Source organism: Dipodomys ordii, unplaced genomic scaffold, assembly GCF_000151885.1.
Source record: "Dipodomys ordii isolate 6190 unplaced genomic scaffold, Dord_2.0 Scaffold38, whole genome shotgun sequence".
Lineage (NCBI taxonomy): Eukaryota > Metazoa > Chordata > Mammalia > Rodentia > Heteromyidae > Dipodomys > Dipodomys ordii.
This window is the reverse complement of record NW_012267254.1, coordinates 5,807,603-5,828,771: the sequence shown is the minus strand read 5'-3', so window position 1 is coordinate 5,828,771 and position 21,169 is coordinate 5,807,603. Positions and strand designations below refer to the sequence as shown.

The window sequence follows — 21,169 nt, the reverse complement described above, 5'->3', positions numbered from 1 at the left end:
AGCTGTGGCTCAAGTGGTAGAGCCTTAAGCAAAAGGAGCTTAGGGACAGCACACAGGCCCAGAGTTCAAGCCACAGGACTGGCAAGAAAAAGAAAGAAAGGCCAAGGAAGTGTTTCAGGCCCATGAGTTAAAGCCCCAGTATGAGGACCAAAAAAAAATGGTTACAGCTGGGTGCTGGTAACTCACGCCTGTAATCCTAGCTGAAATCTCATGAGGCTGAGATCTGAGGATCCTGGTTCAAAGCCAGCCAGGGCAGGAAAGTCGATGAGACTCTTTTTTTTTTTGCCAGTTATGGTGCCTAAACTCCGGGCCTGGGCACTGTCCCTCACTCAGCTCTTCAGCTCAAAGCGAGCGCTCTACCACTAGAGCCAAAGCATCACTTCCGGCTTTTTCTGCTTATGTGGTACTGAGGAATTGAACCCAGGGCCTCAGGCATGCGAGGCAAGCACTCTACCACTGAGCCACCTTCCCAGCCCCCATGAGACTCTTATCTCCAATTAAGTACCAGAAAACCGGAAGTGGCGCTGTAGCTCAAGTGGTAGAGTGCTCGTCTGGAGCTGAAGAGCTGAGGGACAGCACCCAGGCCCAGAGTTCAAGCCCCACGACCAAAAAAAAAAAAGGTTACAAAGTGAACAGTTTAGTTGTTCAGTAACAGTAGCTCACACCTGTAATTCTAGCTAATTTGGGAGGTACAGATCAGGAGAATTACAGTATGAGACTAGCCCAGGCATGAACTGGAGACCTATCTCAATAGCTGGATAGTGTGACATGAGTCTGTCATTCCAGCTATGTGGGGAGAGTAAATAGGCAGATTGTGGTCTAGGCAGGACTGACCTTATATGCAAGACACACTATATTAAAAAATGCAACATGAGCTGGGCACCAGTGGCTTATGCCTGTAATTCTAGCCACTCAGGAGGCTGAGACCTGAGGATCCTGATTCAAAGCCAGCCCAGGCAGGAAAGTCCATGAAACTCTTACCTCTAATCAGAAAACTGGAGGTGGCACTGTGGCTCAAGTGGTAGAGTGCTTGCCTTGAGCTAAAGAGCTCAGGGACAGCGCCCAGGCCCAGAGTGCAAGCCCCATGAAAAAAAAAAGCAACAGAGACTGTGGGTGTGGCTTGCAAGGTAGAGAGCTTAATAAGTATGAGGCCCTGAGTCCAACTTCCAGTACTATTTGCAAAAGTGAATCATTTTAGTGACAGTTCATTCACTAAATTAGAACCATCATCTCTATACGCATCTCTATCTAGCTCCAAATATTTTCATCACCCCTAGATGAGATCCTATACTCATTATGCAGTTGATCCCCTGTCTCCTTTCATTCCTACTCCTGACAGCCACTAATTTGCATTCTAGCTCTCTGGAGACACCTATTCTAAACAGTTCATATAAACAGAATCCTACAACCCAGGGCCTTTGTGTCTGACTTCTGATGTATAGTGTACTGATTTCAAGGCCCATTCATGTATTAGTATGTGTCTGTACTCATTCCCTTTTATGACTGAATAGTATTCCATTGTAAAACCCCACTTGTTTATCTGTTTATCCATTGCTCGACATTGGACTGTGTCCATCTTCTGGCTATTGTCAGTAGTGCAGCTAGAAGAACGTGTACAAGTATTTGGTTGTCTATTGTCATGCCTCTTTTTTTTTTTTGCCAGTCTTGGGGCTACAACTCAGGGCCTGGGTACTGTCCCTAAGCTTCTTTTGCTCAAGGCTGGCACTCTACCACTTGAGCCACAGCACCTCTTCTGGCTTTTTCTGTTTATGTGGTACTGAGAAATGGAACCCAGGGCTTCATGCATGCTAGGCAAGCACTTTACCACTAAGCCATATTCCCAGCCCCATGTCATACCTCTTAAGTGTATACCTACAAGTGGAATGAATGAGCCCAGGGTACTTTTTCATAGAAATGGTGATAGTAAAGGACTGTCCAGGCACTGTGGACTCACAACTTTAATCCTAGCTAATCGGGAGTCTGAGATCTTGAGGATTGAAGTTCAAAGTCAGCCCAAACAATAAAGTCTATGAGACTCCTATCTACAGTTAACCACCAAAAAAGCCAGAAATAGATTTGTAACCTCAAGTGGTAGAGTGCTAACTTTGAACACAAAAGCTCAGGGACAGCACCCAAGCTCTGAGTTCAAGCCCCATGAGTGGCATAGACGCACACACACAAAATAGTAAAAGATTGAATGTTGTGTTGGATGGAGGTAGGAAGAATCAAGAAAAAGGTAGCTCACATTTCATCTTGATTGTATGTAAATAAATGATGTGTATGTATTGAAGCTGCAGGAGTACCAGAACAGGTAACTCCCCTGTGCCACTTAAGAGCCTGATCCCACTTTAGCTTCTTTGCTCATTCCAGTTCACTTGGGGTTGTCTCAGACAGGCAGGTTCACCTGCCCATGACAAAGATTTGCAGGCAATGGAGAGAATTAGAGGAATGTGCCAGAGGCTCTGAAGGTAGTTCCTAGAGAAGAGCCTAGGAATGCAGTGAGCTGGGACTGCTGTGCTGGAATCCTTGTGTGACCTCTTGTGGGAGAAAGGGGACAGCCAGCATTTGAGTGCGTGTGTTTTGGCATGCTGCTTGAGCAAGCACTTTATAATCTCACCTGCTTGTGATTCTGTCCTCCCCATCGTCTTTACTTTTTTCCTCTTTCCTTCCCCATATATTACTTAAGCTCTTGTTATGTGCCAGACACTGGGTTTAGGCACAATAGCAAACAAGATAGACATGACCCTGTCTTTAAAAATGTTTTATTTGGGCTGGGAAGGTGGCTCAGTGGTAGAGCGCTTGCCTTGCATGCATGAGGCCCTGGGTTCGATTCCTCAGCACCACATAAGCAAAAAGAAAAAAGCCGGAAGTGGCGTTGTGGCTCAAGTGGTAGAGCACTAGCCTTGAGTTGAAGAGCTGAGGGACAGCACCCAGGCCCAGAGTCCAGGCCCCACAACCAGACCCCCCCCCAAAAAAAATGTTTTATTTGCTATTATAAAGGCGATGTACAGAGGGGTTACAGTTACATAAGTCAGGTAATGAGTACTTTTCTTTTTGGACAGTGTCACCCCTTCCCTTGCTCTCTACCAGTTTTTCCCTCCCATCCCCAACCCAAAGTTGTATAGTTCATTTTCAGTATAGTGTTTAGCCTATACCATTGCTGTTCCCTGCCTCTTGAGAACTTCCCGTCTCAAACCTTTATCCCCCATAACACCAAAGTCAAAGCTAGGTTCAGAGCACACACAACTACCATGCAGCTGTTTCTGGAAGAAACTGCTTCCAACTCTCAAATGACACAGAAGCCTTCAGGTTTTACATGGAATGCACAAAAGCTCTAATATCCATGACTTAAAGGTTTCATATTCTGGTTGTTCAGCCATTGCTTTGAATACTCCTTGCTGTCTGCCTTTTCCTACTAGAGGGGACCTCTTTGCTGCCTAGAAGATGACTGAAAGGAGTAGGTTTGGTAGCTTGCAACAGCTGGCAGTTCTTGCTGCTAGGACACCCCACAGGGAGGGTACTCTGGGTGGTGATGGTAGTGGTGATACTTTCCATCTAAAGAAATGAGCTCCACTTCTTTCAGAATGGCTGCCAACTTCCTCCTGGGATTTCATTTGCAGGTGGCTCCCTTATCTCACCTGTGCCCTTTGGACTTTCTCCTGTCTTGTTACCCAGGTGTCACTTGAGGGTTGGTGGCAACCACATGGTTCAGCTTGCCAGTTGTCCTTAATCACTTATTGGCGATGGCTGGGCCATGTGTGCCCCCAGATGGCACTGTTGAATTGTGGAAGCTGGTAGGATTGCTTGTTGTCCAGGTGTGACTAAGGTAATGATGTGCTGCCTAGTGAGCAAACCAGAAGGTTAAGGGATCTGGGTGCCAGCAGCTCATGTGTGTAATCCTAGCTACTCAGCAGGCTGAGATCTGAGGATCACAGTTCAAATCCAGCTTAGACAGGAAAGTCTGTGAGATTTACCTCCACTTAACTACCAAAAAATATGCCAGAAGTGACGCTGTAGCTCAAGTGGTAGACATTAACCTTGAGCAAAAAGAAGCCCAGGGACAGTGCCCAGAGCCTGAATTCAAGCCCCAGGACTGACACATACAAAAAAAGGTTAAGGGTGACCTATAGTCTTTGTTTAGATCTAAACACCAAAGGTAACTTTTTAAAATTTGTTTCAGCCAGGCACTTGTGGTTCACACCTCTTATCCTAGCTACTCAGGATGTTGAGATCTGACAATCGAGGTTCAAAGCCAGCCAGGGCAGGAAAGTCTCTGAGCCTCTTATCTCCAATAAACTACTTAGAAAAGCCAAAGTGGATCTGTGGCTCAAGTAATATAGTGTTAGCCTTGAGCACAAAAGCTCAAGGGCAGTGCCCAGGCCCTGAGTTCAAGCCCCAGATCAAGCACAGTAAAAGTTGTTTCCTTGTGGTAAAATACATGGAAGACAAAATATGTTATTTTAGCCACTTTATACACTTAGATAAACTTTATAATGTTAAGTTGCTACCCGCATCTGGCTTCAGTTTTCTATCATTCTACTCATTCTATCACTCCATCCTTTTTAGCAGTCAGTGCTCTTTACTCTTTCTCCCAGCCCCTCAAAGCCATCTATCTGCTTTCCATCTCTATGAATTTGCCTATTCTGGACACTTCATATAAATAGAATCATAATGTGGTCTCTGTGACTGGCTTCCTTTACTTGGCATCGTGTTTTCAAGGTTCATCCATGTCACGGCATTTTAGCATTCTTTTTGTGTGTGTGTGTGTGTGTGATTTCTTTCATCTAAGCATCTAGGTCCTAGCATGTACCATATGTCATCTCTTTTCATGGCTGTATAATATTCGATTGCATTGTTGTTTTTTATTTGTTCATCCTTTGATGGAGGACTGTTTTTAGTTTTTGACCATCATGAGTTGGAGCTACTATGAACTTTTGTGTCTAAGTCTTTTACTTGAATGCTTGTCTTCATTTCTTTTGGGTATAAACTTTCAAGTAGAGCAGCCTATCCTCAAATTTATGATCTTCCTTCCTCAGCCTCACTAGTGCTGGGATTACAGTCATATGCTACCACTCTTAGGTTGCTTTGGGGTGTGTGTGTGTGTGTGTGTGTGTGTGTGTGTGTGTGTGTGTGTGATTTACTAACCTCAAACTCACAATCCTTCTATCTCAGCCTTTTGAGTGCTGGAATTCCAGATACATGCTACCATGCCCAGCTTCACTTTTTATTTTTCTTTTGGTTTTTTTTTGTGGGGGGGCGGTCGTGGGGCCTGAACTCTGGGCCTGGACACTATCCCTCACCTCTTCAGCTCAAGGCTAGCGCTCTGCCACCTGAGCCACAGTGCCACTTTCGGCTTTTTTTCTTTTTGCTTATGTGGTGCTGAGGAATCGAACCCAGGGCCTCAGGCATGCAAGGCAAGCGCTCTACCACTGAGCCACCTTCCCAGCCCCACTTTTTATTTTTCTACTTCATTTTTTCTTTACTTTTTTGAGATAACATCTGTTTGTACTACATCAGAATCTCACTGTGATATTTCCACATATGCACACAGTGTGCTTAGAACAAATTTCTGCCCTCTATCATACAATCTTTGCTCCCTTGCCTCCTCTACCCACAGCTTTATTTTTTTATTTTTATCTTTTTGAAACTGGGAATTAAACTCAGGACCATGAATGTGCTAAGCATGTACATTGAGCTCCATCTTCAGCTTCTTAGCTAACTTTAATGTGGAAAGGTCAATGACTGGATATATTAAGTTTGGGACTTGCAGGAACTCAAATCCTGGGATGGGGCCAGGATTCTATTTGTAGAGGAATTCCCTGGGCCATTTGAGGAAGGGGGTCCCAAAACTACATGCCTTGGAACTGATGTGTAAAAGAGAAAAGAGGCTGGGTGAGATGTGGAGCCCACACATGTCCAGGCTCCCTCCAGCCAACACATGCAGGAATGCAGAGCTCTATTGGAAGATCTTCTGAATTTTTTTCTTCATGAAAAGTTTGGACATTCTGATTTTAAGTGAATCCACCAGTTTTAAAATGATGGGGTACTGGGTGCTTGTGGCTCATACCTGTAATTCTAGCTACTCCTAGGAGGCTGAGATCTGAGGATCATGGTTCAAAGCCAGACTAGGCATTGAGACTCTTCTAATTAACCACTAGAAAACTAGAAGTGGCGCTGTGGCTCAAAGTGGTAAAGTGCTAGCCTTGAGCAAAAGAGCTCGGGGACAGCACCTGGCCTGGAATTCAAGCCCCATGACTAAAATTAATTGTGTGTGGAATGTGTGTGTGTGTGTGTGTGTGTGTGTGTGTGTGTGTGTGTGTGTATGGAGAGAGAGAGTGTGTCCTGGGGCTTGAACTCAGGTCCTGGGTGCTGTTCCTGAACTTCTGTGCTCGACTAGAACTCTACCACTTGAGCCACAGCTCTCCTTCCAGAATTTTGATAATTAATTGGAGGTGAAAGAGTCTCACAAAAAAAAAAAAGAGTCTCACAGACTTTCCTGCCCATACTGGCTTTGAACCATGACCCTCAGATCTCAACCTCCTGAGTAGCTAGGGTTATAGAAAAGAGCCACCAGCTCCTGTCAAGAATCTTTTCCTTTGTTTTTTTTCTGCCCTGTCCATCATGAGGCTTGAACTCAGGGCCTAGGTGTTGTCTCTGAGCTTTTTCCACTCAAGGCTAGTGCTCTTCTACTTTGAGCCAAAGTGGTTTTCTGGTGGTTAATTGGCGATAAGAGTCTCACAGACTTTCCTCCCCAGGCTGGCTTCAAACCACAATCCTCAGGTCTTAGCTTCTTGAGTAGTTAGGATTATAAGCATGATCATCGGTGCCCAGCTAAGAAACTTTTTCTTTCTTTTTTTTTTTGGCGGGGGGGTCCGGTTGTGGGGCTTGAACTCTGGGCCTGGGCGCTATCTCTCAGCTCTTCAGCTCAAGGCTAGCGCTGTACCACTTGAGCCACAGTGCCACTTCCAGCATTTTTCTTTTTTGCTTATGTGGTGCTGAGGAATCGAACCCAGGGCCTCATGCATGCAAGGCAAGCGCTCTACCACTGAGCCACCTTCCCAACCCTAAGAATCTTTTTCTTTTATTGGGCTAGATTCCAGGTAGTCAGTTGGCTTAGATTAGGCTCCTGGCTGGTGGTTTGCAATTTCTGGACTGGGAGCAGGAAGTAGCTCTCTTTCTGGTCACTTCTGGCTCCTTGTGCTGTCTTTCCTTCTTCCTTCCATTCATTCCCTCAGCCCCATATGCACTGACATTCCCTCTTCAGCCTATCTGCTTAGGGTTACCACCTTCTCTTCTTTTTTCAGATCACCTGTCGGATCTTCAGGGCCGAGCCGAGGGTGATCCTGGTGTGTCCTGGGATTTTTACAGCAGTTCTGTGCTGGGTAAGCATTAAGTGCAAAGAATCCCATTCAGGGATTGGGGGCTGGGGGCTGGTTTGGGTCTCATTAATTCTTCTCAAAGATATCTGTAACCCTGCAGAAGTAGCCATCCCTCTTTGTCAGTAGCTTACAGGCTCTTTCATACTGAGCCCTAACCTTCCCTGAGATTCAGACCTCACTCACCTGAATCAGGAGATCACACACTGATGAGGATAAAGTCATCCTTCCCTATCCCTCTACAACTCCTCATCTTGGGTACTTCATAAACTCTCTCTCCTAAGATCTTTTTCCTGTCTCTTGCTTACTGTTAATCCCTCCAGAAGCCCCTATTGAGCACTTATGAAGAAGTCACCTCCTTGTGTAACAGCTTTAATTCTCTCGCTCTCTTGCCCCCATATGGTACACCTGGTTTCTGAGATAGCTAGTCCTCGGGCCCAAGCTTTTTCCTCTCTCGGGAGAGTCAGCATACCCTTTTTCTGTGGTAGTTGTTCAACGGGTCAAAGGCCAAAGGTTAAAGGACCTAAGCATCCCTAATCTGAGTTAGAAACTCAACAGGCCACTCCCAAGTACAGGCCTGAGGAAGTAAACCACCTGAGTCTCTGGAATTCAGGACCTGGCAGTGAGGCACCTTTAGAAATCTGTAGCCAGATAAGGGTGGGTGTTTTCACCTTGCCCTTGACTACTGATCAGGTTTCTGTCTCCTGCAGCTGAACGGGTTATCCTTTGCATCGCCAGGCTTTTTCTCATTGGAGGGTAAGGTAATATAATGAATCTCTGGCCACAAACTATTTTTCATTGTAGGACTAAAACTTTCTTGTGTCCTCTCAAAGATGTGAGCCACTGGGGTCAACCAGTGTTGACCTCACCTTGAGACCTGTGACCTGCTCATTTTTCTCTAGTTTTAAAGCATTTCTTTTCCCTTAATTTGTGCCTGTATCTATGTCCTAATCCCGTGTGTACCTGCCTTCCAGAGAAAAAAGATGGGTTTGCCTGTGACCTCCTGAATAATCCTCCTGGGAGCTCTGAGCAAGGAGAAGAGGTGGAAGAGGATGACTTCATGTTTGAACTTTCAGACAAACCTCTTCTCCCTTGTTACAATCTTCAAGTGTCAGTGTCCCGAGGGTAAGTGTGTGTGAGGTCTACAGGGAACATGTACCGGGATCCTAGCAACTCCTGGCCAGCCTACCAGGCATGGTGAAGCTCTCCAGGAGAGGGCCCAAGTAAATGAGTGCTAGAGTATAGGAAAGATAGCACATGACAAAGCTAGCTTGATCTTGTATCAGACGGAGTGGAACTTACCACTCAAACTAGAAGTACAGAGACCTCTAGATCTGTACTGTATCTCTCCATTGTATGCATTTCCTAAGCCCCAAATCTAGTTTTACCCTCTGCAAGTTTTGTTTACTGTTAAGTGTGTATAAGAGATAATCTGGGAGATATTTCAATGGTTGAACTATTAGAATCTCTGGAACATTTTTGTGGTTTCTGGAAAGAGCCAGACAGAATATTTGCAATTGAGATTCTGGGGAAAAAACCAGGACATATGGTTGCCATAGCTGTAGAGCCACTGGGGTCCTTAAGCAATTCACAACCATTTCTCATAGCCTTAATGTTGGCCAGGTGATCAGCACTCTAGCTCAGATGATTGTGCAGATGATAATGGGGATCACCCATTTTCAGAGAACAGAGTATCCTTGACATTTAGTCTTCAACTGAGTCCAACTTACTCTTATTTTATGACTCAGAAAGACGTTTGATAGCCTGTGAGGCTGTAGATTTTGTTGTATTTCCCTTTGTATCAGCTTGGGAACGTGCTGAGTAGGAGAATGAAAAGTCAGGGTCATTTGCCCTTTTCTTCTTAGCCTCCATCATTAGGTAGTTTCTAAATAGCATTACAAACAAGGTCAAGGATAATTTTTCCTTGGTATCAATTTTTAAAATATAGATCCTATTTTGAAAAACAGTAAATGAAGCTGGACACCAGTGGTGGCTCACACCTGTAATCTTAACTACTCAGGAGCTAAGATCTGAGAATCACGGTTCAAAGCCAACCTAGGCAGGAAAAGTCTGTGAGCCCTATCTCCAATTAATCACCAAAAAGCCAGAAGTGGAACTATGGCTCAAGTGGTAAAATGGTAGCCTTGGATAAAATAGCTCAAGAGACAGCACCGAGACCCTGAATTCAGGCCCTAGGACTAGCGCGTGTGTGTGTGCGCACGTGCGCGCTCGCGCACACACACACACATTTTTAAAAAAAAAACCAAAACAGCAAATTAGCATGTTTGCACAATATGGGGACCTGAGTGAGTGATGGACCGGGTTGTATCAGGTGAGCCCCTCTGCATGACACTCATCTCTAGACCCCAGTTTCTTTGCATCCCTTCCCCCATAGCCTGATAAGAATTTTTAAAAGCCTATATGATGACACTAGTGGGGCTCAAGTTTCAGGGGGTTTTGGTCCTTATTCTTCTGGGCAGAAGCTGATCCCTGAGGGTGGGGTCAGGCCTCTAGGATATAGTATTGCACAGTTAATTAATTCCTCCAAAGTATTCAGTACCTCCTACTCTGAAACAAGATCTTGGGCCACAGGCAGTAAAAGGACCAGGTTGTCTGCTTTAGGTGCAGACAAGAACATGGGCGACCAAGCATATTACCAGCTAAGAACTGGGTCCTGTCAGGACTGGCTTCCTCATGTGGCATCCTCCAGCACTTGTTCTGAAACTACCCTTTTCCACAGCTGCAGCACAATGTGAATGTTTGGGGGTCTTTAAGAAGTAGTGAGTGGTGCATACCTGTAATCCATGCTCTATGGAGGCTGAGAGTTGGAGGCCAGCCTGAGCTACATAGTGAGACCCTGCTCCAAAAAAGAGAAACTATAGGGAGTAGTGACTCTGAGATCCTATGGGTTTCAGAAGCACTTTCTCAATCATCAAAACAAGACTAGATTCTAGGTACCAACAGATATATTCTGAAGTTTGCCCCATTTTTAAAAAGTGGTAGTACAAGGATATGGTGCCTGTTGTCCCTTTCTCTTAATCTAAAACACTCCACTCTTAATGTGTGACTTGACAGTTGGCCATTTTGTTGAAGAAATGTTGAATTTACAACATAGGGATTGTGGGTCAGGGTCTGGCTACTCATGCTATCATTATGTTTAGCCAATACCATTTTTTGTTTGTTTTTGTGGTTGTTGTTGTTTGTTTGTTTTTCCAGTTATGGGACTTGAACTCTGCACCTGGGCGCTGTCCCTCAGCTCTTCAGCTCAAAGCTAGTGCTCTAGCACTTGAGCCACAGCACCACTTCCAGATTTCTGGTGGTTAATTAGAGATAAGAGTCTCACGGACTTTCCTGCCTGGGTTGGCTTTGAACTGCCATCCTCAGATCTCAGCCTCCTGAGTAGCTAGGATTATAGGTGTGAGCCACTGGCACCCAGCTCCAATACCATTTTTGTTTTGTTATTTTTTTTCTTTTTTGCATGTTGCTGGGAGTTGAACCAAAGGCCTCAAACTAGGCAAGCTACCTCCTGAGCCTAGGTAGATGGTTTTTTGTTTTGTTTTGGTGCTGGTATTTGGGTTTAAACTTAGAACCTTGCATCTTGCTTGACTTTGTCATTTAAGGTGGGTGCTATAGCACCTGAGACATACTTTAGTTGTTTTTTTATTTTAGTTTATTGTTACTATAAAAGTGATGTACAGAGATGTTACAGTTACATAAGCCAGGTAATGAGTACTGTACATTTCTTTTTGGACAATGTCACCCCTTTCCTTGCTCTCTCCCAGTTTTTCCCTCCCATTCCCACCCACAAGTTATATAGTTCATTTGAAACATAATATCCAGTAAGTACCACTGCTGCATTTGTTCACCCTTAGTCCCTCCATTTCTGTACCTCCCCTTACCGAGTTCTATTTTTTAAATGATTTTTGTTGTTGTTGGTCGTGGGGCTTGAACTCTTGCTCAAGGCTAGCTCTCTAATCACTTTGAGCCATAATGCCACTTCCAGTTTTCTGGTGGTTCATTGGAAATAAGATTCTCATGGACTTTTCTGTCCTGGCTGGCTTTGAACCATGAGCCTCAGATCTCAGCCACCTAGTAGCTAGGATTACAGGCATGATGACTAGGATGTCTGGTTTAAATGATTTTTTTAAATTGGCACACATTAGTTGGACATGGGGAAGGGGTTACAGCTTAGGGTAAAGAGGTCAAACACGGGGGCTGGGAAGGTGGCTTAGTGGTAGAGCGCTTGCCTTGCATGCCTGAGGCCCTGGGTTCAATTCCTCAGCACCACATAAGCAAGAAAAAAGCCAGAAGTGGTGCTGTGGCTCAGGTGGCAGAGCACTAGCCTTGAGCTGAAGAGCTGAGGGACAGCGCCCAGGCCCAGAGTTCAGGCCCCACAACCGGACCCCCCCCAAAAAAGAGGTCAAACAGGGTTATTTGGGGAAGATCTTACTTAATATTGTGCTAAGGAATTAGAGTTGGGTATGGTGGTGCATGCCTATAATTTTAGTACTTGAGAAGCTGAGGCAGAAAGATCAGAGTTCTAGTCTGGCCTAGTCTACATAGTGATACCTTTTCAAGAAAATAAAAGAATCTGGAGTTACTTCCTAGAGGTACTAGAGATCCATTGAAAACTGTTCAGTGAGGGACTAAAGGGTCAGATTTTCTTGTTAGAACACTACTTGTAACTGAGGATCCTACAAGGATGAGTTGGGTGCAGAAGGGTGACTATTGGCAAAGGGAAGCCAGTTGAGGTCTGACAGTGTCTTCTAGGCCAGAAGTGGCCACATCTGGAACTGACACAGTAGAATGGCAGGAGAGAGAGGAGAGAGAGAGAGAGAGGCCTGTAAACCACTAACACGAGGGTGCAGTGTTTCTTCCTGTTTAGTCAGTGTGTTTGGCCAGCACCCCACCCAGCTGTCCCCAGGCTGCCGCCCAGTCGGGTGTGCTCTACAAGGGCAGACTGGCTGTAATGTGAGCCCTGGGCCTGCAGAAACAACGGTGCTAATACATTCCAGAGCCAAGGAGAAATGCCTTTTGGATTACCCACAGTTTAGGCCTTTCTCCATGGCTCTCCCTCTGCTGGGGAAAATCTATGAGAACAAAGAGGCAGGGGGAAGCAGGAGTGAGAACAGGAAAGGGAAACTAGATGGGGTTTGTAGGGGTTGGGAGCTGAGGAGAAGATAAGTCCTAAGGACACAGGGATACAGGTTAAGCCATGGTACAATTTGCTAAGGGTTTCAGTCCTGGAATGGCAATTTCTTACCCGCTTCTTGTTGTTGTTTTAATGGAAGAACTGGTAAGTGCCCACTGATGTTCAGCTAGAAGCTGGGCCAAGCATTGTAGGGGACAAGAGAAAACACTTGCCTCAAGAGTTTGTGGTTTTAGGGGGCAGTGAGTCTCAGTAAAAGAAAGAGCCAGCTTCTAGTGCACCCCAGTTTCTGCTCCCCAGCCCCACCTCCCATCCCTGCTTCCTTACCTTCTTTTCTTTTTTTCATTCTTTTTTTTTTTTTGCTGATCCTGGGACTTGAACTCAGGGCCTGGGTGCGGTCACTGAGCAGTTTGTAGTCAAGGTTAGTGTTCTAACACTTGAGTCACAGCTCCATTTCTGGCTTTTTAATGACTCACGGGACATAGAGTCTCACAGCATTTCCTGCCCAGACTGGCTTCGAACCACAATCCTCAGATTTTAGCCTCTTGAGCATCCAGAATTACAGGTATGCTTTCCTAATTTCTGTACTTGCCTTTTCAGGCCCTGCAACTGGTTCCTCTTCACCGATGTCCTGAAGAGGCTGAAGCTTTCCTCTAGGATCTTTCAGGCCCGGTTCCCGCACTTGGAAATCACCACCCTGCCCAAAGCTGAGTTCCACAGGCAGGTGGCCTCCAGTCAGCTGCTGACCCCTGCCGAGAGGCCCGGAGGCCTGGAGGACAGGTCTCCCCCAGGCTCCTCTGAGACTGTGGAGCTGGTGCGCTATGAGCCTGAGCTGCTGCGGCTCCTAGGGTCTGAGGTGGAATTCCAGTCTTGGAACAGTTGACGGGGAAACAGCTTCCCCCCTGTTCTTCTTTCTCCTCCTGGGTTCACCTTTCCCTCACCTCCCATGTCTTCCTCCACCGAGCACCAGACTGCAGAATGAGGCAATAATATGGACCAACAAGAAGCCGCCTTATCAATGCCAGCATTAGTGACTGGATTTTTTTTTGTTTGGTTTGGTTTGTTTTTTTTTTTGTTGTTGTTACAGTTAGTTCTCATCTCCCTGTCATCATCATTGTTGTTGTGGTTGGTGATGGGAGTGGAAAGTTGAACTCCACATCTGAAGACAAGAGATCCAGGGATGGTGACAGGTGGCGTCAGGACCCCTTGGACTGGTCCCTCTGCTTATGACCAAGACCAATGGTGGGCCTGGTGGCCACAGCTTGTCCTGAAGAGAAATAAGAAAAGCCCAAATCTCTAAGCGCCCTCCCTCCATCCCCCTGTGCTCTTCTGTCTTCCATAGTATTTATTTTATTAGTATTTAATTTGTATTGTTTCATTGGTTTCTGATAAGTCTGTATCACTGTGACAATTTGAGACAACTTGTTGTATTGAGGGACTTTCTTTACCTCCTTTCTTTCTTCCTGGATAAGCTTTGGGCTGCTCCCTTCCTCTGACAGTTATTTCCACTCTTGGTTTCCCACCATTGGGGAAGGGTAGAGGACATTAGTGTGAGTAAACAAGCTGGCTGCTGCTGACATAGAGCTGGGGGGACTGGGGGTAAATCCTGAGGCTTTGGTGCTCCCCCTCCCCTGCCAGGTTTTCTTCTTCCTCCCCTTTGCAACAGCCCTGCCATCTTGAGATTAGTGTTTACTAGTGAGAGGAGAATTGTGGGGTGAGGGGTTCCTGAATTACTCTAAGAAAAGGAGAGTTTTGAGACTAGGACTCGGGGGATGAAGGTGCCTCCCTTGCTTTCTTCCCTGTACCCCTCAGAGTGCACAATGTGGGTTTATTCTTGCATCTTTTGCCTTGCAACACCCTAACCCTGATGTCCCATCCTCCACACACTGAGCCTCTCCCCTCCCAGCCCTCATCCCCATCTTTACCCCCTTCCCAGACTCACAGCACCTCTTTTTTCTCCCTCCTTTCTCTCTGTCCCCCCCATTCTCCTCTGAAATCTGTAGAGGGCTCGAAGATTGACTGCCAGATATGCGATCGGGCACCACCTGTTTCCGAGGTGATGAGGGCAGGACACCAGTCTCCAGCCTGGGCGCCATTGCTGGGGTCCTAGGACTAAGTGTGTGCCCTCCAGGCCTCCCTGTGGATCTCTAGGCCTCCAATGTTGGATCTGCTCTGCAACACAGGAAGGGAGGGAGGAGGAGGATGTCCCTGCTCCCTCTGTGCTATTGTCTTTCCCACTCTTGTTCTTATTTTTCTACCGATTGCTATTTTTCCGAACAATCCTTGTAGAGAGTGTGTACCATCCAAAGGCAAGAGGGCCTCACTGTGGCTGGCTCTGGTTGGAGATGGTACATTTTTATTGTACAGGTGCTAAACAACAACAACAAAAGAAGAAAATGGAAAAAAAAGACAAAAAAAAGGAAAAAAAAAGCCAGTTTGAGGATGGGACAATCTGTTCTCTGGAAGTTCCTGACCTATTCAGGAGCATTGATGGTTATTTTCTTTGTATTGTGTTCTTTGTTCCTGGGGGAATTTTTGGGCCCCCTTCGGTAGGACAACTCCCCAGCCCCATCATCCTGCCCAGTTGATTTTGAACAATTGTTCTCCCTTTCTAACAAAAACAAATTATATATATGCATATGTATGAGTATATATGTGTATATATAAAGTTGAGGGGTTTTGGATTTCAATTTTTTAGTTTTGTTGGGGTTCATGATATTGTGTGGTTTATTTTATGTTTTATGTTTGCCTTTACTTTTTTGCATTTGGGTGTGTATTCTGGCTGCCCTTTTATGTTTCATTAAGCAACTGGCTGTGGAGTCAAAAAAACACTTGCATACTGAATAACCTGTGTCAGGGCCTTTGTCTCTGGTCTCTCTTCTTGCTTATCTTCTTCATGGCTTTTTGAGCCTTAAGAAAGATGGGCATCTGCGTTCGGTAAACAAGGGACTCTCATTCCTGCTTGTTAGTTATGGTCCCTAAGGGTGCAGTGGGTGAAGGCATAGTGGTGTGACTCATAAACATTTGGGTCACTGGGTCATGATGTGGAAAGACAAGGAAAGGCAGAGACAAATCCCAAGGGCTTGGCGGGTGGGGAAAATTGAATGTATGACTTATGTTGCTTTGCTGTGAAGGTATGCACCAAGAGAATTCCTTGTTTGTTATAGGAGTAGCAGGATTAGGGGAGGTGCCCTTTGTGGTAACAGTGTGGAAACATCCCAAAGAAATCATCTGCCTGCCCTGGACTACCTACCCAGCTATGCTGTGGGATCCCAGCCCTGCCCTCACCCTGGCCATTGTGCCAATGCTTTCCCTGCCCACCTGCCCAGTGCTGGCTTTTCACAGTTTAGTCCTTCAGGACCCAGCCACTCTGAAGACAGGACATTCAGCCTAGATTTTATAGATTTTCCTCCCACTTTGGGAAGTGGGAGGAAAGTGGTGATTCTCATTACAGGCTCCAGAATGTGTTCCTTACTTGCCGAGGAAAAGGGGATATTGAAAGTCTGGGGCTGAAGCATACCTCCCTTTCTCCTCCTGTCTTTTTTGAGACTGAATCTTGCTATGAAATTCAGGCTGATCTAGTTTGAGAAATCTTGGTCCTTCTGCTTGAGCCTCCAAGTGCTGAGATTATAGGTGTGCACCTCCATGCCTGGCCTAATTTAGGCTTATATCTAGGAGGTCTGTTTGGCTGGCTGACAGGAGTCCAGCCATCCCAGGAGTGAACTGTGACCTGGTCTCCTTGCTCCAGCCTCAGAAGCTTCCTTCAACTTGCATCATTCTCTCCAGATTATAAGGATATCATGCATTTGAACCCCAACATTATTTGTATTTATTGGCCTTCTCTTTCACACTTTCTGATCCCAAGGTAATCACAAGCCACCCCATAGTAGTTCTGACCTTTGTTGGTCCTATCTGGAACATACAGGTAAGAAATTAGACATGCTGGGGTGCTGGTGGCTCATGCCTGTAATCCTAGCTACTCAGGAGGCTGAGATCTGAGGGTTGAAGTTCAAAGCCAGCCCAGGCAGGAAAGGCCCTGAGACTCATCTCCAATAAACCACTCAAAAAAAAAAAAGGAAATAGCACTGTGGCTCAAGTGGTAGAGTATTAGTTTTGAGCTAAAGAGCTGAGGGACATGGCCCACCCAGAGTTCAAGCCCACAACTGACAAATAAAAAAGTCAGACATGTCAGATCACAAAAGGCCACGTGGTAAATGTAAGGATTCACCCAGGCCCAGGATGCCATGAGAGCTCAAAGAGCTGGAGAAGGGCATCTGGGTGGCTGGGGAGAAAGAATGGGAGAGATAATGCCTAATGAATAATTAAGCATAAAACTAGGTCTTAAGAGTTGGCAGGGAATGTTTAAACTGGGGACAAGTTTAAACAAGCTGAGCCAAGGCTTGAAGACCAAAAAAGGAGGAGAGTAGAAAGCAGAATCAAATAGAAGTTTCTTGTTTTCATGCTTCCGGGTTCCTTTACCTTCATCTTACCTAATGACCTGCCTTTCTGCTGGAATAGAAGGATTGAGGAGGTAAGAACTGATCCTAGATCTACATTCCTGCCTGTAGCCTCTGATTAGTGACCTATTGATGGTGTCCCAATGTTTCCAGTGTGGTGCCAGAAAGACCCAGCACCACCACTGTGTTACCCCACCATGGATGAGTACCTTATCTTTTAGAGCTTTATTGCTCCTTGCCAGTTTAGCAACCTGTTGATAGGTGACAATCATACTGAGGATGAAATAAGGCTGTTTAGGTGTTCTTAGTTCCTCTGTGTCACTCATCCATCTACAGTTAAGGACGATCTTCACAGTAGAGTGCAGGTCTGCAAGAGCTCCTGCTCATGTCACTAGTCCTGGAGTGGAGATCATGTCGGGATGCCTGTATGATGTGTGGTAGATGAGAGGTGGATTGAGCAGTAAATTGGTAACTGGGAAGTGAACATTTGTGGGGGCTTGGGTGTGTGTTTTGGGAAGAATGGGAAGGGTGGACATGTCTGCCCAAAGGTATCCTCCATTTCCTAAAGAGAGACCTGAAGTCCTTGAGCCTACTGGCTTGAGCATCTGAGTTTCCACAGTGAGCAAGGTTAACTACTGCAGTGTACAGCCGCTGCGAGCTGCGAGCTGTGAGCAATGCCTCCTGGGCCCTGCGCAGCCCTTCCTGGCACGTGCTGCTGACAAGTGCATATCACCGTGCCTCCGGTTTCAAACAGGAAAACAGCAGCGCTAAAGGTAGGCCCGAATGAAGAGTGGACCAGACTCAGGGCCAGCTAGCCCCTAGTCTGAGACAAGTTTCTTCTGGGCTGCTGGTGGGCTCCGGACAGAGCTGCAGGCCTGGCCTGCAACGTGCTCACCTGCTGGTCTCAGAAGGCGGGAGAAGGGGTGGGGGCGGGGGGGGAGGATCCAAGGGGCGGAGTGAAAACACGACTGGCCAATGGGGAAAAGGCGTTTCCGTGGATTGCTAAATTCTCCCCCCAGAAAGCAAAGAGGGGCGACGGACAAGGGGAAAGTTCTAAGTTTTGGAGCAATAGGGGGCTGGCCGGACTGGGAGAAACGTCCAGGGTCGGTGACAGAAGAGGCCCGCCCGGGGCGGGGGAGAGGGTGGGGAGCGGTAGGCCCCGCCCTAGGAGCTTCGCCCAGGTTCCGCCTAGTTGCCTGTCCGCCATTGCTGGCTCGAGAGCGTCACCTGCTGGACATTGACCACATCCAGCATGTGAAAGGCCCAAACTGGAAGGAATGATTCTCATCCCAGGCCCCACCACTTGGGAGCCAGAGGCAACTTCCTTCTTTCCGAATATACGTGAGGGAATCAGGTTTGCGACCATGAGAATAAATTCTTGTCCCATGCAGCCCACCAGCGTTGACATTCCCACTTCAGTAGCACTCAGACATGAGGAAATACCAGTGAGGCAGTTCCTAGAAGGAAGCAATGGCAAAGGGAAGGAATTCAAGAGTAGCCAGTGGCCTCTGGTGGTAGCAGAGCATAACTGGAAGCAATCCTGGGCTCCTTGTGAACCCTGTGGCCCAGGGGTAGCTGCATAGTGTTATATGAAGAGTCCAAAAGCTGTGTAAGCTCCCCGGTACTGATTGGCCTTCTTCTTCTCCTCGTGCCGGCCCTTAGATAGAGAATAAGTCCCCATAATTGGAATCAGGACTCATTCTTCCTTTCAATAAATATTTATTGAGCACCTACTGTGTGTCAGGCACTGTGCCAGGCAGGGATGCATCAGTGATTAACACAGTTCCTGTCCTTGACGAGCTCACAGTCCATTGCAGGAGAAACATACAGAAAGACAGTTAAGGAACTACAATGTGCTGCATGCTGACATAGGAGATAAATACAAAGTGCTGCGGGAAACCAAAGGAGAGAGTAACATATCGGCTGCTAGGAGAGATTTATGCTTCACTCTGACTGATTTAAACCATTGCAAAAGCAAATATGTTGTTGCTGTGTGTGCCTGGTAAAAGCAAACCTGTCCCTTAATGTTCTCCCACCCTCTCCCATAACTATTTCAGCACAGGTGACTTTATCGGGTTACCTAGTTTAATAACTGAGTAGGAACTGGTCAGGGAAGTTCATCTAGAAGCAGAGGATGTTCAAAGCATTAACAAATCTTGGGTGCTAAAATGGAAGTTGAGGGGGGGGTTGCCATGAGGACACTGAACGAAGGGAGGACAGGCCCTGGACAGTGGAACACCTAGTGAATTGTGTCTGTGCCAAGGGGAAGTCAGAGATCACCTACCTCAATGTTTGGTTCCCATCTCCCACCACCTCGATCAGAGCCACTCATGGGTGCTCCTCTGATTGGCAGTGTGACCTACTCAGTGGGAATAGTCCCCACTGTCCCTCAGAAAGCAGCACACTGATTAGAGACTAAATGGGCACCAGCTACTAAATGTATAAGTAACCTTGTAATACTGACAAACATGTCACAGGCCTTTCATGTCCATAGAGTGGCCATTGCAATGAGTTTAAAGAGCTCAAGTTGGTTGCTGGTGGCTCATGCCTGTAATCCTAGCTACTCAGGAGGCTGAGATCTGAGGATCATGGTTTGAAGCCAGCCTCACCAGGAAAAGTCCATGAGACTTGTCTCCAATTTACCACCAGAAAATGGAAAGTGGCGCTGTGACTCAAGGTAGTAGAGCACTAGCCTTAAGTGAAAAAAGCTCAGGGACAGAGCCTAAGCCCTGAGTTCAAGCCCTATGACTGACAAAAAAAAAAGAACTGAAGGAGAGGCTTGTGTGGGAGGCAGCTTGCATGAACTGAGTCTGGAAACACAGATACAACTTTTCATTGGTATTAGGAGGATACAAACAGCATTTGAGTTGAGTAGAACCCAGTAAAGGAAAAAGTATAGGTGGGAACTTTTCAACAGAGGCATATTCAAAGGCCAGCAAATCCATCTGTTTGGAGGAGTACACTGTGTGGTATAGACCACAGTATGAGTGGGCTGGGGGGTAACAGCTAGGATACAGTGGGGAAGGGCCAAGGATTTGGCGTCTTCTGTGACGATGAGAGCTGATTCCTGGAATTACTACTTTGAACCATCCCTCCTGCAGAACTGCTGCAGAACCTCATGATTGAGCAACTAAAGGGCTAATGCTTGGCCTCTAGACGGGATTGGAGGATGTGTTTGACACTCTTTTGCTGTAGGCCAAGAGGAATTGCTGAAGGCTTTTTAGCAGCTGCTCTGACAAAGGGAAGGTAATGGAACAGTTCACAGGACAGATCACACTGATGTGTCCATGAAGGTGAGAGCCTGGATACAATGAGTTAGCTAGGTAGGAGCTTTTGTGCATATGGAACACAGACCACATTTTAAAGGCATTGGAACCTCACTGGACTTCAGAGGATGGGGGAGAGGTTCAGGGTTAAGTGAAGGTAGTCATTAGTAGCTCTGAAATTTGAAGCTTACAAAATCAGGGAAATGGTGTCATTATTAACAGAAAGAGGCAAGTCTTGATGATCTGCTTATCTGTTTGTGAGTGTGGAATTTTAAACATCCGTGAAGACTGACCGATTTTAGGGACAAATGTCCAGTGAATTGTTAGAGCATGAGCCAGGGGCTTAGAAGTAAAGCAGGCTCTGGATTTAAAATTCATCTCAAAGAGCTGGGCCATGAGAACAACAAGACGCTTGAGGTACCACTGCATTGAAAAGGGAGCTAAGGAGCCCACACAGGAACAAAAAGGAGGATGGGAGAGGTGCTTAGCTAGTGTGGGTTAACAGGGGCCAAGGACCGTGGAAAAGACTTAGATTTTCCCATGATAGTATTTATGGCCTATGGAATGATGAATTTCTGTGTAGTGGGGGGCAGGGCCATCTCTTGCCCATTCTGTGTCTTTATGCACATTTTTTATGTCGGTCCTGGGGCTTGAACTCTGGGCCTGGGCGCTGTCCCTCTGCTCTTCAGCTCAAGGCGAGTGCTCTACTACTTGAGCCACAGCACCACTTCTGGTTTTCTGGCAGTTTATTGGAGATGAGTTTCACGGACGTTCCTGCCTGGGCTGCTTTGAACCTCAATCCTCAGATCTCAGCCTCCTGAGTAGCTAGGATTACAGGCTTATGCACATTTTTTTAAATGATGACCCAAAAGTCATCTTGATGACTCAAGATACTTGTTTGAAACCATCAGGAAATTGTCA

At 46.3% G+C, this 21,169-nt stretch overlaps 1 protein-coding gene across 2 annotated transcripts in view; it reads left to right on the top strand.

Moving 5' to 3' along the window:
• Positions 1-15,384, top strand: part of Bcorl1 (BCL6 corepressor-like 1) — an 82,798-nt gene extending 67,414 nt beyond the window's left edge. The window contains exons 13-15 of one of the 2 annotated variants that reach the window (XM_013018044.1): positions 7,305-7,382; positions 8,351-8,501; positions 13,126-15,384. In XM_013018044.1, the coding sequence (XP_012873498.1) occupies positions 7,305-7,382; positions 8,351-8,501; positions 13,126-13,408 (512 nt within the window). In that variant the 3' untranslated portion in view covers positions 13,409-15,384. The remainder of the gene's footprint in view (positions 1-7,304; positions 7,383-8,350; positions 8,502-13,125) is intronic. The other variant, XM_013018043.1, reaches the window with a different exon arrangement.
• Positions 15,385-21,169: the final 5,785 nt, after the last annotated feature.